The sequence below is a fragment of the Sus scrofa genome, chromosome 13 (genome assembly GCF_054392235.1).
Source record: "Sus scrofa isolate SSC_HxYL_T2T_F1_AM1 chromosome 13, Sscrofa_HxYL_maternal_Yorkshire_Landrace_v2.0, whole genome shotgun sequence".
Classification (NCBI taxonomy): domain Eukaryota; kingdom Metazoa; phylum Chordata; class Mammalia; order Artiodactyla; family Suidae; genus Sus; species Sus scrofa.
Window position 1 is genome coordinate 111,733,391 of NC_139395.1, and position 17,510 is coordinate 111,750,900.

At 37.3% G+C, this 17,510-nt stretch overlaps 2 protein-coding genes across 17 annotated transcripts in view; both read right to left on the minus strand.

Annotated features, from left to right (window-relative positions):
• Positions 1 to 249: 249 nt before the first annotated feature.
• CCNL1 (cyclin L1) lies at positions 250 to 16,440 on the minus strand. 6 transcript variants are annotated; one of them, XR_014822592.1, is made up of 11 exons: positions 16,057 to 16,440; positions 15,690 to 15,764; positions 15,088 to 15,197; positions 9,312 to 9,432; positions 8,185 to 8,249; positions 6,419 to 6,518; positions 6,190 to 6,294; positions 5,957 to 6,098; positions 5,042 to 5,717; positions 1,721 to 2,712; positions 250 to 1,062 (listed from the first exon to the last, which is right to left on the minus strand). XR_014822592.1 is itself a non-coding variant. In XM_005669948.4 (11 exons), the coding sequence occupies exons 1-11, from the start codon at positions 16,357 to 16,359 to the stop codon at positions 714 to 716; spliced, it is 1,581 nt and encodes a 526-aa protein (XP_005670005.1). In that variant the 5' UTR covers positions 16,360 to 16,440; the 3' UTR covers positions 250 to 713. The 6 variants fall into 6 exon arrangements, 4 of the variants coding, with proteins under 4 accessions (XP_005670005.1, XP_084843605.1, XP_084843606.1 ...); XM_005669948.4 differs by having other exon boundaries at positions 1,721 to 1,819; positions 5,606 to 5,717; XM_084987479.1 differs by lacking the exons at positions 15,690 to 15,764; positions 16,057 to 16,440 and adding an exon at positions 13,241 to 13,313 and having other exon boundaries at positions 1,721 to 1,819; positions 5,606 to 5,717.
• Positions 16,364 to 17,510, minus strand: part of VEPH1 (ventricular zone expressed PH domain containing 1) — a 364,411-nt gene continuing 363,264 nt past the window's right edge. For all 11 annotated transcript variants that reach the window (XM_084987457.1, XM_021069710.2, XM_084987461.1 and 8 more), the window contains one exon: positions 16,364 to 16,636. In XM_084987457.1, the coding sequence (XP_084843583.1) occupies positions 16,364 to 16,636 (273 nt within the window). The remainder of the gene's footprint in view (positions 16,637 to 17,510) is intronic.

Sequence of the window (17,510 nt, forward strand, 5' to 3'; positions counted from 1 at the left end):
TTTTTACTTTGTATCATGCTATATTAAAATATTTAACATTACATTGTTGGGTCACTCCCATCTGCTTTTTCCATGTAAACAGAAAAGACAACTTCTATAATAGCTCCCAATGCAAGTAATAATTATAGTGTAATAATCTCAAACTTCATATAATGGAGTAAAGAACAAGTTTGTCAGAAAATCAATACAGCCATTTTACTATTAAAATTCTGTTCTTTAATAATTTATTTAAATAAGTATTTGAAGCAGTTTAGAAAAACAAGATCTGTATTTTATTTCCTTGTAAAAATCTTTACACATGCAGACAAACCAGTGTTAAGAAAGTATTCACCATCATTTAAACAAATAACCACTTAAATAGAACAGTGTCTGCAATTTTATGTGTATAAAAATAAGATACATTTTTACAGAATTCACACTCCAGTTCTTATAGCAATAAACAATACACAACTATAATAATTACAATTGAACCTGACCATGGTTTTTTCAATTAGATACTGCTAGGGCATTTTTAATGTGCAAAAAAAAAGAAAAAAAAATAACAAAAAAACAGTTCTTTTCAAAAGAAAATGTCCTCAGTATTTCTAGAGACCTAAGAGGGTTTTAAGAAATCAAATCCTAATCAATTTGCTTTTAATGTTTCAATTATGAGTCCATACATCACACTGTAGATAGGCAAAATGAGGAGTTGATGCAGGCTCAAAGGAAGAAAGTCAGCGCCTGTGTCTGCCATGTCCTGAGCGACTGCTACCATGGTGCTTGCCTTTATGGGACCTCTCAAAGGAGCGAGATCTTTCACGCCTGTCCCTATGATGTCCCCTTTCATGCCTGTGTTTCTTGGCAGCATCTGAGTGATCCCGAGACTTGCTCTGAGATCGAGAACGAGATTTTTTCCTTTTGTGACCATGTCTATTTGAACTTTTTAAATCATCTCTGGTATGCTTGGCTTTAAGGTGTGGAGAACCATGATTATGATGTCTTCTTGGGCTTTCACTGTGACTGCGGGACCTGCTTCTTGATCTCGAGCTGTATGTTCCAGATCGACTCCGCCTATTATTATAACTTAGATAATAAAAATTTGAGGTTTAGAGTCAGTTTCTACTGGGAACAGATTATTTTGGTGATGCTCACAGCAGGTTCAAAACAAACCTATTGACTGGTATCAAGACAGGCCAGACTAAAGACTTTTATTAAATTTCCCCACCCCTAACCCCCCTCCAGCCTATTAACACGTTAAATTTACTATGCCTATATTCCAAGCAGAAAGGAGTTACTAATTTTTACCAGATCTTAGACAGCTATTTATTGAATTATCTCCCGTATACTCAAAAGAACCACTGAAGAACCACAAGTAGCTAGCAATCTAATTATCAAGCTATGGTGAAGGTTCTTTGGCTATGGTTGACCTGAGTATTGGTTACCAGTAAGTGGATGGTCAGGCAGTACACGTCTCCAAAAAAAAAAAAAAAAAAAAAAAAACCCAAAAAACAAAAACAAAAACCCCAAAAAACACACTAGTTAAAAACAGATTTGAATGCCATACACCACCACAAACCAAAAAAGCCACATAAGGAACTTATTTCTAAACTCATTTCTCATAATTCATATTAAAAGACTAAATCTAGCCTAATTTTGGAAACAGCCCATGTGCATTTTTTTTTAAAGCCATAACCTTTAGAAACCAAATCAGACTGCTTTCCCCAAGAGAATATTTACTTACTGTCTTCTTGGAGTGTGTGATCTAGAACGTGATCGTGTTCTTGACCTTGATCGACTTGCACTTCGGCTATTTCTACTTCTCTTGCTGTCTTTTCTTACACTTCAAAGACAAGACCCAAACAGTATTTTAGTTACATACTTAGTGTGTGAGACATTAAACACAGATGGGAATCAAGATGGAGAAGCACCTGGAACTCACCTCCTCCCACAAACACACCAAAAACACATCTACAAGTGGAACAATTCTCAAAGAACACCTTATGAACACAGATCTCAAGGACCTCCACAAAAAGCAAGCGGGATAGCACCTGTGCTCCTGTGGAGGTAAAAAAAAGAACAGGTTCCTGTATCCCAGGAAGCCCCTTCATCAGTGGGGAGATGAATTGGGACAAAAAAGGAGTTTTAGAGGCCCAGAGAACATCCAGGTATAGGAAGCAGAGACTTCTAAACAAGATAAACCAACACCAAGACAAAAATGGCAAAAGTCAGGATTTCCCATTGTGGCTCAGTGGTTAATGAACCTGACTAGGATCCATGGGGACACGGGTTCAATCCCTGGCCTCTCTCAGTGGGTTAAGGATCTGGTGTTGCTGTGAGCTGCAGTATAAGTCACAGATGCAGCTCAGATCCCACTGCTGTGGCGTAGGCAAGTAGCTACAGCTCTAATTCTACCCCAGCCTGGGAATTTCCATATGCCACATGTGCAGCTCTAAAAAGCAAAAAAAAAAAAAAAAAGGCAAAGTAAAAGGTAAAGAGAGGACTCTAAAGGAAGCAAGAAAAAAAAGTCAATTACAGGAGTTCCCGTCGTGGCGCAGTGGTTAACGAATCCGACTAGGAACCATGAGGTTGCGGGTTCGGTCCCTGGCCTTGCTCAGTGGGTCGACGATCCGGCGTTGCCGTGAGCTGTGGTGTAGGTTGCAGACGCGGCTCGGATCCCGCCTTGCTGTGGCTCTGGCGTAGGCCGGTGGCTACAGCTCCGATTCAACCCCTAGCCTGGGAACCTCCATATGCCGCGGGAGCGGCCCAAGAAATAGCAACAACAACAACAACAATAACAACAACAACAAAAGACAAAAAAAAAAAAAAAAAAAAAGTCAATTACAAGGGAGCCGCCACAAAGCTATCACCTGATTTCTCTACAGAAACATTACAGGTCAGAAGGGACTGGCAAAATATAAGTCCTGAAAGAAAAATCTGCAATCTACAATACCTAGCAAGATTATGATTTAGAATAGGAGAGAGAAAGAATTTCTTGGACAAGGAAAACCTAAAAGAATACATCAACACTAAACATATCCTAAAGGAAGTACTAAAAGGTCCTTTAAGAATTTATAGCAAAGATAAAAATCACAGCTGGAAAGTAAATCACTTAAATAGTACACAGATTAAAAAGAAAATCAAAAAACTTCTGTGAAAATAACCACATCAACAGCAAAAAGAATGAAGACATAAAAGAGAACATAAGCGTAATATAAAAGAAAATCATTGAACCACAAAAGGGAAAAATATAAAATCAAAATCAATGGGAAAACAAGGTTTAAAATGGCAATAAACAGATTATCAGTAATTACCTTAAATTTCAATGGACTAAATGTTCCAAACAAAAAGAAACACCCTAGCAGACTGGATTAAAAAAAACCAAAAGTCTACAATATGTTGCCTACAAGAGACCCACTTTAGGGCAAAAGACACACAGACAAAGTGAGGGGATGGAAAAAGGTATTTGATACAAAGGGAAATAGCAAGAAAATGGGGCTTTCAATACTCAGACAAAACAGACTTTAAAACAAAAACTATAAAGGACACTATAATGATGAAAGGATCAAATATACAAGGAGAGAATACTGGATGGGAACATATATGCACCCAATATATGAGCATCCAAATATATAGTAAATACTAACAGACATAAAGGGAGAAATTGATGGGAATACAGTAAGAGGACACTTTAATATCCCATTCACAACAATGGATAGATCTTGGAGACAGAAAATAAAGCAAAAGAGATCCTATATAATAGAATAAAACAGATTTAATTGATATTTTCAGGCCATTACATCCCCCCCCCAAAAAAGAATACATAGTCTTTACAAGTGCACACGGAACATTCTCTAGAATTCACCACATACTAAGGCACAAACGAAGCCTGAACAAATTTAAGTGTATAGAGATTACTTCCAGCATCGTTTCTGACCACAACAGCATGAAAACAGAAATCAACCAAAAAAAAAAGAGAAAAAAAATGCATGGGGACTGAAAAAACATGCTACTTAAATCCAAAAGATCAATGAAATCACAGAATTTTAAAATATCTTGAGGAAATTGACAATGAAAGCACAACCATACGAAATCTACAGGATGCAGCAAAAGCAGTTCATAGCAACATAGGCACAGAAACAAAAATCTCAGACAACCTAACCTACCTCCTAAAAGAATTAGGAAAAGAATAAAAAACAACACCTAGAGTCAGGAGAAGGAAGAAGATAACTAGGAGCAGTGAGGAAGATTCCCTGGTGGCATAGCAGGTTAAATATCTGCTGTTGCCATTGCAGTGGTCCCGTGTTGCTAGTGTATCATGGGTTCAATCCCTGGCCCAGTAACTTGCACATGCCCTGGGCCATGTCCCCTACATCCCCCAAAGGTCATAAATAGATTCTAAGAAAAATTTAAAAATTCGACAAAATCAAGAGCTGATCCTTTGAAACAAAACTTACAAGCCTCCTGCAGGCTCACCAAAAGAAAATACCCAAATAAAAAATGAAAGAGAAAGTACAACTGATACTACAGAAATAAAAAATAAATAAGCAAATTATATAAACAATTACATCGCAACAAATTTCAAGAACCTAGAAGAAATGGACCACTTTCTAGGAACATACAGCCCACCAAAACTGAATCAAGAAAAAGCACATAAATGTATCACTTGAGGTGAAATATAATCTATGACTGAGAAACTCCTTATGTGTTCCCTCATGGCTCAGCAGGTTAAGGATCTGGTACTGTCACTGCTATGGCTCTGGTTACAGCTGTGGTATGGATTTGATCCCTGGCCCAGAAACTTCAGCAAGCCACAGGAACAGCCTAACAAAATAAAAAACCTCTCCCTACACACACAAGTTCAGGGCCAGATAGGTGAATTCTACCAAACAAACAAGGAAGAATTTATACCAACACTTCTCAAAGGCTTCCAAAAGACTGACGAAGACGCCTTTGTCACCCTGATATCAAAACCAAAGACATTATCAAAAAAGAAAATTTCAAATCCCAAGTTGCTATGGCTGTAGCGTAGGCTGGCAGCTACAGCTCCAATTCAACCCCTAGCCTGGGAACCTCCATGTGCCGCAGATGCAGCCCTAAAAGACAATAAGTAAGTAAATTAATAAAAATTGTAGGACAGAATCTTTGATTAATATAGGTGTAAGAATTTTCAACAAAATATTAACAAACCAGATCTAAGCAACAGATGAAAAAGATCATATACCATGACCAAGCTCTGTTCATCCCAGGGTCATAATGATGGTCCAGCATAGGCAAATCAATGCGATATGCCGTAACAACAACAACAAAAAGATGGAAACCACATAATCATCTCAATAGATGCAGAAAAAGCATTTGGTAAAATCAGACATCAGTTAATGATAAAAACTCTTACCAGTGGGTAAAAAGGGAACATATCTCAACATAATAAAAGCTATTTATGATAAACCCACAGGAAATGGTGAGAAGCTGAAAGCTCTACTTGCTAAAATACCTGGAAGAAGACAAGGATGCCCATTCCTTAGAACTTTGCTCCACTGAAAGTCCTACCCTCAGAAATCAGACAAAAAGAAAAATTATCAAACATGTAAGATTCCTCAGGCCAGTTTTTTAACTCAAGTATACTTACCCATTATAAGGGCTTTTGGAAGCCTGTTGTCTATCCTCAGGTTCTTTTTTTACTGTCTTCACATTAACGGAGATCGGAGACTTCTCTTCAGTTTTTACTTCTCTGGGTGATGCTTTTCAAAAAAAAAAACATAGTAAGACATGTTAATTACTGGATTTTACAGAGCTGACAAATTTGTTTCTAAATGTAACTCTAAGTACCATGCTTTCAAGTATCAGTCCTTAGTTGACTCTCAAGAGAAAACAGTAACAACTTTCTTAATATTGTTTCTCTGCAACTGTTAAATATTAAAGCTTTCTATAACCACACACTTTCAGTGCCCAAATCATTTCAATCCTGAATTAATCTTACATGGTTTAGAGGCTGGAGAAAATCCACCGAGAGTTGAAAGGGCTGGAGTTCCATCAGGATTCAATCCCTTTGCTTTTAATTTGGCTTCTTGTAAGGCTACTTTTCTTTTCTCTACTTCTTTCTCCAGCAATTCATAATTTGGCTGTTGGAGGAAAGTGAAGTTAGTACTTCTCTTAGTTTAGATTTTTAGTACTGACAAAATATTAAACATGAACACAAGTAAACAGAATTACCTTTTTTCTGGTGTAAAGCCTAAGTGTTTCTATGCAGATTTCCTGGATCTCCTCTTCTGTTGTACCAAAGAGAAGAAACCAATGGGGACGAGTTGGCAATGGAATCTAAGCATAAAAATATAGAACAGTTTAGATGAAATATTCAGTTTTTATTAGAACTGAAAATTCTTGTGACTTATTCTAAAGGACTATAGGATATACATAAACCAGGCTATGTATGTATACCTACCTGAAGAGCTCTAGCTGCAAGGTAGATGCACGCACACGCTATAGTCTCTGGTTGAAATCGAACAAATACATTGGTTCGAAGACTGTCATTCATATAATTCCTGAAAAATATTTCAACCATAAGCTTTGTATGTAAACAAACCAGTTCTGAAGCTTACATAAAATTGGAGACTCAATCTACTTTATTCTTTTTTCTTCTCATAAGTACTTCACATTCTAACATATAACAATTCTTAACTCAAAAATGAGTAAGAGGTAAGAATTTAACAGCAGAACCATCCTTTACCTTTCCATATAACCAAAGTCCTTTAAAATAACTCATTATTCCAAATAAAATGTACATAAAGTTTCTTTAAAAACATGTCTATAAAAAGCAATGCTCTGAATGACTCGTTTCAGAAATGATAAACCACTCCAACAATACTTCAAGCCATTAATTACTGACCGTCTCTCCTTTATCCACAGTGAAAAGCAATTTCAATCAAGTTTCAAAAACTCAATACTGTGAGGGATAAAAAAGGGCACTCATGAAATTAAGAATACTAAACCTAGGTTGAGAAATGAAGAGCAACAGATATATACAACAGCCTTGCTTACATACCTTTTTGTGACTAAGTATAAATAAAAGCAGTAACTATTTCAGTTAATAAATTACTGGACTTTCATATTAGTGAACCCTCCCCACAATATTTCTGAAGTATTGAATAAATTTTACAAATTGTTTAAAAGGTTAAACTAAAATTAAAGACTATTTCTTAAAAGTCCTTACCCATGAAAACTGCTAAAAAATCTGTCTTATAAAACATGTATTAAAAAGTCATGCATTTTATAAAAGTAATGAGACTTTTCTAACATTACTAATATTTATTGAGCCCCAAAAAAAGCATGACAGAATATAAGCATTACATCACTTAAAGTACTGCACATCATCAACAGTCTTAAGATACTAGTTGCGGTTGAACCACAAACTCCTTATTTTACTTTTAAATACGTCAGAACTCCCAAATCACACATCTGTATCTCAAAAGACTAAGTTCTAAAGTGCTTGTGTTAATATTAACATCTCTTAAAAGTGAAGTACTTCTTAATGCTACTATTATTGTCTCCAATAGCCAAGCAGCTATAAATTCAAGTATGGGAATGGTGCCCATTTTAAGCTGCTGTTTCCTTTGGTAGAATTCATGCTATACATACACTAAAAACAAATCTAGTCAAATTCCTAACAAAAATCATTTAATGCATAATGGCTGGATAACACATCTATCAAAAATGAACTATTCATTTTGATAGTTACAGGTATACATTAAATACACAGGCATGTTGAATAGTTACTTCTAGAAGCAAATATACAAATCCTTTTGACACCCCGACAGAACTAGAAGATGCTGCCAGATGGATATGGACCACTTCAGTGAATCTCGGATGAGAGCTTGCACTGGATTGGCTGGAGAGCAGGGCAGCCAATCAGGCCATCCTGAGGTCATGGGCTGAAGTGCAGAGGGCAGAGTTCTATGACTTACCATCATGGACTACCCTTTAATTAAAGAGTAGAAAAAAGAACAAAGTTAAATTGAGTTCTCCATTAAAAGTAATTAGTCAAGCCAAGAAAACAGGAAGCAGAAATAAGCATTTTTACCTTTTGAATAAAAAACAAAAAAAACAAAAACCACCAAACTCATCTCATTATTTTGGAAAGGGAAAATGAAACTTACTTTATTTCTGCTTCTGTTTTCCTGGCTAGGAAAGAAATGTAAAAAAGCAACTTACCAGGCAGTCTGAACCAGGGTTTGATTACGTTCACATTCTAAGACTTGTAAATACATAACAATGATCTGAAGGACAAGGGAAAAAAAACACAATTTAGCACACTGGTGTTTCTTTTAATTAAGAGTATAGAATCCAATGAACATAAGTAACTGAAAATGTTAGGTCGAAGTTTTAATTCTTCCATAAACTACACAAATAATACAAACCAACCTAAAATCTAAAATGTACCTGAGAATCAACGTAGGTTATCATGCTACAGCATTTCATAGAGACTTATGTTCCAAAATTGTGCAGAAAACATGGAAGTTAATCAAATCAATTGAAAACAGTATTACTCTTCATGAATATGTTACTATGTGACAGACAGGAACTGTTAGATGATTTCATTTAATTTCCCAAGGTACGAAAGCTCTGGACACTATTATGTTTTTAAAGCTACAATGGATATGATAGATACCTATTAGGTACAACTCAGAGTGGATATTAAGTAATCAAATACTAAAATTTCTACAGTGAAGCTTACCACACTAAGGTGTGAAAAAAAAGCTCACATAGATGAGTTTATCTCACTCAGTTCAGATCTTTCTGCACCTGTATTATCATTACTCCCATTTTACAACTTCATAGATGTGGAATCTGAGGAACAGATGTATCTGCTAATGATAGAAACTAGTTTCTATGTGCAGATGGTCCTGCCCTCAGAGCACCTGTCCATTGTGCTATGCCTTATGTTGAGCATATTAAGTTAAGAGGCACTGGAGAACCTGCGAACATTCAGTAATGCAAGTGAGCAGCCACCACTCTGAGCATTTCACTATGCAACAGGGCAGCATGCTGCCAGGTACTTCCACAGATACAGGCATCGTTCATTTCCTGCCTAATATTTAAAAATCTCCATCTTCTAGGTGAGGAAACTACATGACCTCAGAAACAAAAAGAATTTAATCTATATCCACACAATACAGTAAAAATCTGAACATGTCTTTTTGACTCCCATTTTACTGATAAATCTCAATATCCAAAAAGCTGCTTTTAAAACCATGCATTAACTCTCAAATATAAATTCACATAAAATTTTAAGAAATACCCTAATACTTACAAATGTATTTCTGTATTCTACAACTCACCTTATGGGGATGCTTGACATGAACACAAAATCCCAACTCCTTTAACACTCTCCTCTCTGCTTTGATAACTTGATTTTTGGTGTTAATGTAGTTCTGATCAAGGATCAGGGGGCTTGGAGTCCTACAGTTTGTAAGAAATAAAATCAAAACTGTTTTGCACATCCAAAAAATTTTATTTGTGGCATCTCCATTTTCCCTTCCAACCAACTATTGGCAACAGAAACCAGCTTTTTAAACTCCTGCAAACAAGTTAAAAGCATTAATCTTGTGCTGTCCAAGTTATGCTAATTAAATATACACCTTCTGGACTAAGTTCCTATAGAAACTAACTCAGCTCTAATGATCTTAAAGATTTATCCTTGTTGGTATTTACCACCTAGATATTTTGGGTAAATATATATGTGTATACATATATATATATATATATATGTGGTAAATAGCTTGATTTTCACAAACCTCTTCAGTCTCCAAAGGCTCCAATGACAACACATCTTGAAAATATTTATTATAAAGACACTTACAATTATAGTGATTATACTCATTTTATATACAGTATCAACTCTTGGCTGGTTTATGGCCAAAATTAAAATCGGGGAAAAAAGGGTAGGTAGCTCATCCAAATTCCCCTGAATGGGTTTAAACATATTGATCTAAGACACTATCTCTGTTAAAATAATAATCTGGAAACTAAAGATTCAGCTCAATTACCAAAGAAATGTTTTAAAAATCAGATTCAAAATTCAAAGTGATCAGTAAAAACCAGACTAAAACTCTGTCAGAGTTGTAGTCAGTAGGCAGTATTCCTAGCATATAATGCAGAGGGAGGGGAAACCCAACCATAACGAGGGGACTAGAAGAGCACTCAATGTCTCCTTCCCAGACTAAATTTTGACAGCTTCAAAAGTTATGATGCAGAAGGTTATCTATATACATTGGTGCTTCAATGCTTTGAATATAACATTTTCAATTAAAAGACTATCTAACTCTTAAAATTCAAAACTGGTTTCTCAATGAGTAATTCATCAGGACTCGGATTTTCACCTTTTAAAAGCCTTCAAAATGTCCCAACATCCTCTGTTTGATAGTCTTAAATCTAAAAAAAATTAGTTTTTAATAGGATGCTGATTGTATGGTATGCATATGGGTAGAACACTTACATATATCCCCCATACTCAATTCATTTTCAGCCAGAAAATTCAAGAGTTTTGCTCTGGGCAGACTACAACATCTACTTTTAAAAGATCATTATTCTGAATATTGCTCCAACTTAAAACTCACTTTACCATGCACACCAAATCCAGAAAAAATGTAAGCTTAAATATTCACCAAAAACCTACATATCCAGTTGACGGTTAGTAAAGAATCTAAAATAGGCCACATTACTCTATGGTGATCTGCTACCAAAGTAAAAATCAGCTATCATATTTATTTTCCTTTCTTTCTCCCATTTAAAATTATAAAAACCAGAAGGCTTGCTAGACTATCTCAAATTATTTAGTCTACACATGATTTTTATCAAGTTGGATATAAGACAAAGGTTGGCAAAGCTGACAAGATGGAAATAGCTTACTAACAATTCTGAAAATGGCCTTCGCTCAGTTCTTACAGCTATGAAAGGTGTTAAAAAAATGAGGCCACTAATTGAGGAGAGAACTAATTTCTAACACAAAAATATATATTTTATCAGGATAAATAGGCTAAAAGTTCATTATTCTTTAAAAAAAACTGAAATGAGAGCTATTAATGTATGTATTAAAACATATTCTGGAGATCTTAAGGTTTATGATCTTTCAGTTATTATAACTGGAAAGAAGTCAAATTTACTTCAGCCTTTTTTGGGAGAGCTATGCCCAGGGCATGTTAAAATTCCCAGACCAGGGATCAAACCCACACCACAGCAGCAACCAGGAATGCTGCAACAGAACTCCTACTTCAAACTCTTTTTAACTGATGAACCAGTTATCGGATGGCCCTTTCATTGGGAATTCACTAGGAGATAGAATGCCTCTGTTTTAACTGTACTCCACCTAAACTCAAACCCCTTCAACCTCAGAAAGTAAACTGCAGGATTAGAATACTTAATTATAAATACAGTTTTGTTTGTCTCATTTTCCCCCACTCACATTGAACAAATTCATTATACTTGCTAACTAAACTTGCTTTAAGAGCTGATTTCAAATTCCCTTAAAATTCATTTTCTAGCAATCAACCAACTAAATATGTTTGAATTACGTCTATTATCTGTTAATCATTAATTCTGCTTAAGCAAAAAATTATTTTCCATCTATTCTGCCGCAATCTTACTTTACCATTTCCATGTGTCAAAATCCCAACATGAAAATCGATTAAGAAAACTAAACCCATTATTTACTGTAACTCAACTACATATTCAACTTATTGTTTAGGCTTTCTATTACCTGCAGTTTTCAAAAGTAACTCTGTAGATATACAATTTGATACCTTCATTTTGTTCATTACTGGTTTTACCTCACAAATGAAAGGCTCAGTGAACATATAATTTACATCACCTTGCAAAAGTTATTTTGTATCTGAAATAGAAAATGTGTCTCCACATTAACAGCAGTAAGAAAAGGTTCAAACTGCCTAAGCTAGTGACTTCTTTATATTGACAAAGTATCACCAATTAGTATCTTCCTGGCAACAAGTACATCACATTAGATTAAGGCTTGCCAGAATTTCTTCTCCCACTAGGTAAACTTCCCTAGTGTTTAATAAGTTTGAAGAAGTGATACTTTTTAATCTTTTCTAAAGAAACCTTTATCTGTCCAGAAAAAAAAAAATTTCATTATAAAAAACACCCAAACCTAAACTCTACCTCCTCTAACTTTTAAGTTTGTCAGATTTTTCAGATTAATTTCTACAAAAAGAATAATTTTCTAAATTTTAGTCTTAATATAAAATGTAAAATTTTGGGGTTTGGTTATTTGAAGTTTATTATCTGGTCTCTCAGCATAGCTATTTTTCCTTTAGCATGATCTACCTGAAATACAACCACAATCACAAATTTAGGATGAGAAGACTCATACACAGTTTGTCTCACTCACATGGTACAAGGGACAGAGAAAACCTGCAACAAGTTTCTTAAGAAACTATACTAAAAGGAGATCAGTAATTTACAAAAAAGGCTGACTGCTGCTTTAACATACAGAAATTTGTAATCCCTACTTGAAAGGAACATTCATTCACTTAAAACACTTATAACTCTTATCTATAATCTACACGCATGTTATAAAACACACCGTATTCACCAATAAGTGGGTCACACCACTCTGAATGTCTTCCTTTAGATAAATCTTGCAGTTTGAAGTTAAGCACCTTGAAACTACAGAAAACCCTTTCTTTGCTGTGAATATGCTGTATCTCAAAAGCAAATTATAGCTGGAAACACTGAAACAAAAAAACAATCTTTCTTTTAAACTCAGCCATTTATTCTGAGCTTAAAAACCATTATCAGACTACAAAAAATTGAAAGAGAAAAATAAATCATATAATGTAGCACAGGGCCTGGGCATTCATTATTTCAAAAGCTACTCTGGTGATTCTAATGTGTAGCCAGGACCGAAAAACTCTGACCTAAAGGCTACAAAAATGATCCTGTTATTACTAAGGTCACACTACAATGTACAGCTGTTCATAAACTAAATTAAAATTATAGCACCATTAAAATAAACTGATAAACTTTACCTAAAATGTGATATTGATAGTACTTTCTAACGACATTAATCTACGCAAAAAATTACTAAGCTATATATAGTTCTGATAACTTGGACAGCAAAGACAAACGCTTATAACAAGAAACAGGAGTTTTTCTAAATGGTTCACCAGTGGCCAACCTGTTAGTCCCCGATTCCAGTGACCTATTCTCAGAGCACTGGCTTCTCCTTGGGGATTTTCGATACTTCACTCACTGTTGCCATGACGACAGCTTCATCGCTATGTACCACTCCACATCACCCAGGCTTTGGTAAATGTAGCTGGTCGCTGTATAGTCGGTTGCAAGGGAAAAAAGAGTTGAAGTTAATAACATATACAAGCTACCTGTCTGAGTAAACTTGTAATATGCATAGAAACACTTTTACATCCTGCTTTAAAAAAGGCTTCCATGCAAATAACTCCTTTTAAATGTCATGCTATAACCTGATTGCTAAGACTGAGACAAAAAACAATTTGTCTGTATTACTGACCCCCCAAAAGCAAAAAAAACCCATACTGTTACATCAGACACACAACAGTCAAATCAGGTGAGATGTTTTAAATTCCAAAGATTTTATAGTTAAGAAGACCTACTCTGACCTCAAGGATGAATACTCAAAAGAAAAATTTCAAAGTAGATAATCATAAATGATACTAGTTAGCTGAATGGTTCAAAGAACACTAACAGAAAACTATTTCCTGTAAATGAACACGGAATCCTTTGACTAAGATAAAGAACCTTTTTATTAGTGTCTTTTTGTTTTTAACACCCTGAAGAATTAGCTAGATCAAAATATAAATCTTAGCTCAGACCATACTAGACACCAATTTGAAAACCTTGCAGTTTTCAGGGACTGATTCCTCACCAAGAAGCTAAAAGGTATTTTTAAGTGAAATAAAATACTAGTCTACCCCGGATATGGTTACCACGAATGAGAAAAGATGGTGAAACAAAGAATGTAAGACAAACGAAAAATGCTGTGAAGATTATTAGGGCAGCAATGTTTCAGACTCTAAATAGGCTAATCATTTTAAGGTTACTACTTGTTTGTCTCTGAATAGTTCCATGCTGCAAACCTACACTCAGCAAATAAGGACCAATGACACAGGATATTAATTTGGTACTAACCAACACGAAACCCAAAACAACTTAAAATCCTTTTACAACTAACTTCCTTTCAAGCTCAAAACAAGTTTACCCAGTAACACAATTCCTTAAGAAGTGAGCATAATAACTAATCTATATAATCAAGTATACCCTTCCACAACATGTTCTATATAAGTCATCTATAAGTGCAGAAAACACTACAACTTTTTCATACTGCCTCACAAGAATTCATAAGTCCACATAAAGTGTTAGCAGATACCCACAAAACCTAGACAACACTACTTTGGTCTCTAATTTCTTACAAGGTTAGACAAATGGGCTTTATCTAAATGCAACTCAACCAGTTATTTTTCTAAACAACTAAGACTGTATCTGACCAAAACAAAATACCTATTTAATCTCTGATTCCAAACTCCAAACTTTGTATTTATCATCATGCAGTCCTTTCAGATCTGGTATTACAGGATATATCATAGTTCAATATTGAGAGGTATTGCAACAAAAGCCAACCTCAACTGATAAAATTATCTGGGACTTCAAGTGGAAAAAGCAATCTACACAAACCTTTGCCACAACATTAACCTGAACTGCCATGTTCACAAACTCCCAGTCTTCAGTCTTCCACAGAGGATAGGGGAAAAATAACTTACAGAATACACTCACACTTGAGCCAAACGTACTCCCTTTCTTGTTTAATCTTAAACCACAGGACTGGCTTCACAGCACTGTTAGGATTGTCCATAAACGCAACTGCCTCTACAAACTTTAGATAACTGGTTAATTTTGGTGTTTCAAATAAATTTAAGTATCGAGGTGTTCCTACATGAATTTTAACGCCTAAATTAAAGTCAGGTTTCCTCTGCATCAATTTTAACTTGAGAAGAAAGAATGTTTTGATCTGATGATTGGAACAGTAGTATCATGAGATGCTGTGTTCAATAATGCCAATCTTACCTTTTTCCTCTTAACTGGCGTAGGTGGTGAAATACATTAATCACATCTCTTATTCTTCTAGGCGCTTCTTCGATTTTTGATGCAAGATTTATACAAGCCATAGCAACAATCTGAAAGAATCACCCAATAAAAAATTGTTAGATTACAGAACTATAAAGTTAGAAAAAAAGTGCCACTCTCAAAATCTAAGTAACTTATTCTGATGAAGAAACTTCTGGACAAAACTGGTACACCCTTTGATGAAGTAAAACCACAACTGACATTTCTAGGCCGTAGGCTTACCAACTATGTTAATATGATGGTTTCTTTTCACTGCTTAATGTCTCTTAATTCTGAATCCAGAACCAAAGTCAATCTCAAAGGAATATTGCATTTGGTTGAAAATTCTAATCCTTCATAGTGTAGGGCACCAGGGCTCAAGATCCATCTTTTACTTCTACAACACATTCCAAAAGTCCCCACTTCCCAGTGAGGGAAAGCTAGGTACAAAGGCCTAAACTAACCACTCCCTTTCTGGAAAAGCTGGCTGATGACCCTACCCCCTCCCTCCTTCCCATTTCCGGATGAAGAAATCCCCTTTCACCCGCCCCCGCTCCGCTTACCTCGAAACTGTGTTTGACGAAAGATTTGGAGTAGAAAAAACGATGAAACAACACCTGCCCCGTTGCCATCGCCACCTGCAGACAAGAAAGGAGAACGGAAGCGCAGGGGTCAGACGGGCCCGCACCAGCCGGCGCCGCCGCCATTTTGTGCCGCCACTCGCTCCCCCTCCCCCTCCCTGCCGCGAACAGTTCCGGGCCCGGTCCTTCCGTCGCCCAACGCCCTCCCGCCCGCTGTACTCCCGGGCTCGGACAGGAGCGTCCCAAGGGGACATCCCCACCCTGCCGGGGCCCGGTGGTGCCGGAACTCAGCGGCGGGAACGCCGCGGAGAAAAGGCGCGCCCGGTCGGCCCGGGGCCGCAGCACTGACCTGCGGCAGCCGGAGGAGAATGCCGGCGGCCTGGATGAGCTCGCAGCCCAGAATGCGTAAGTCCGTCTCGCTGGGCAGATCGAGCCCGTCCTGCATGGACGGGGTGGGAGAGAGCCGTTCCTCCGGAATCAGCGAGTGGTCGATAGTGAGCGAAACTTCCGAATAGAGGCGGTCGCCGATCAGGATTCCTCCCGTCGTGGTCGTCGTCGTAGTCGTCGTTCCGGAGCTGGAGCCGCCCGCGCTCGGGACGGCCGACGAAGCGGCGGCGGCAGCAGTCGCGGTCGGGTGAGGCCCGGACGCCATAGTCTCAGCGAGCTGCACGCACGCCCAACGCAGCCGGAACCGGAGTGAGACTAACCAGCGTTCTCGGCGCGACGGATATTCCCGTGACCGCCGGGTTCTGAGACGCTTCACGCAGCGTGCGCCTCCGCCCTGACGTCACCACGCCCATCCAGTGCGCGCCAACTAGTCCCTTCAGGCCAGGTGTCCTCCCGCGGCTCCTCTGTCCGCCCAGAGTGGCCCCCACCGGGAGGGAGTCTAGGGTGACTTCTCCGCTGAGACCCCAGAGTGGTCGAGGGAACTGTCAATTTGGATAAACCAGGTCTAAACCGCCTGTTTGTAGTATTTTAACCACAAGAATAATAAGGGGGCTTTACGAGATAGCCAAGTTAGAGTTCTCAAGGTTTACTACTATAATAACCCTGGCGCTAATTTGATAATTTGTCTAGAACGTGGATCTCTTTGCTCCCGTCTCTACCTCATCTAACTTTTCGCGTTTGGATGACTCGGGTTCAGCGAGTAGAAAGGGAAGCATCAGGACGAACGACCTTCGCCGGCATTGGCTGGTGGAAATGGTTACTCTGATGTCCTGTATGGACGAACTTGTAATTTAAAGTGACCCACAAGGAATCTGGAAAGGGCTGCTTTACAGTATTTTTGGGAAACAGGCTTGTGAACTACATCGGTTCAAAAAAAAAAAAAAAAAAAAAAAAGCTGTCAGATGAGCATGTGGTTCCCAGAGGTATCTAAGTATGGCGAGGGATTCGTATTGACTGGGAGAGAGACTGCTTTAGCAGCTTCGCTTGCGAAACTCGGGCCTGAGCTAGTGACAAGCCACAGCTTTCACTAATCTGGAAAATCCCTAATTTCCAAAAATAGTTTTAGGTCGAGACTTTACAGAGGTAATTTGATTATGCCCGGCAGTCTATGTATTCATGGAGGTTACTGCAATTAGGTAGTATGGGAGAAATCAATCTCTTTATATGTATTTTTCCCTCTCTGATATTAGCAATTCTCCAAATTTCCTCAAATTTGAAATAAAAACAATGATACTGATCCAAACTACCACAGGCTAGAGTGGGAGGAAAAAAGAGTAGATCTTGTTTAAAAAAAAAAAAAGATTCTGTAAACTGAATCATTTTGCTGTACAGAAAAAATTAACACAAGGTAAATTC

Excerpts from the sequence above, each read along its gene's own strand:
- CCNL1 (XM_005669948.4), bottom strand. The coding sequence starts at position 16,359 with ATGGCGTCCGGGCCTCACCCGACCGCGACTGCTGCCGCCGCCGCTTCG. Across the intron at positions 8,250-9,311 it reads ATGTCAAGCATCCCCATAAG|ATCATTGTTATGTATTTACA; the intron begins GTGAGTTGTAGA and ends CTTGTCCTTCAG. Across the intron at positions 5,718-5,956 it reads TTCTCCAGCCTCTAAACCAT|CATCACCCAGAGAAGTAAAA; the intron begins GTAAGATTAATT and ends TTTTTTGAAAAG.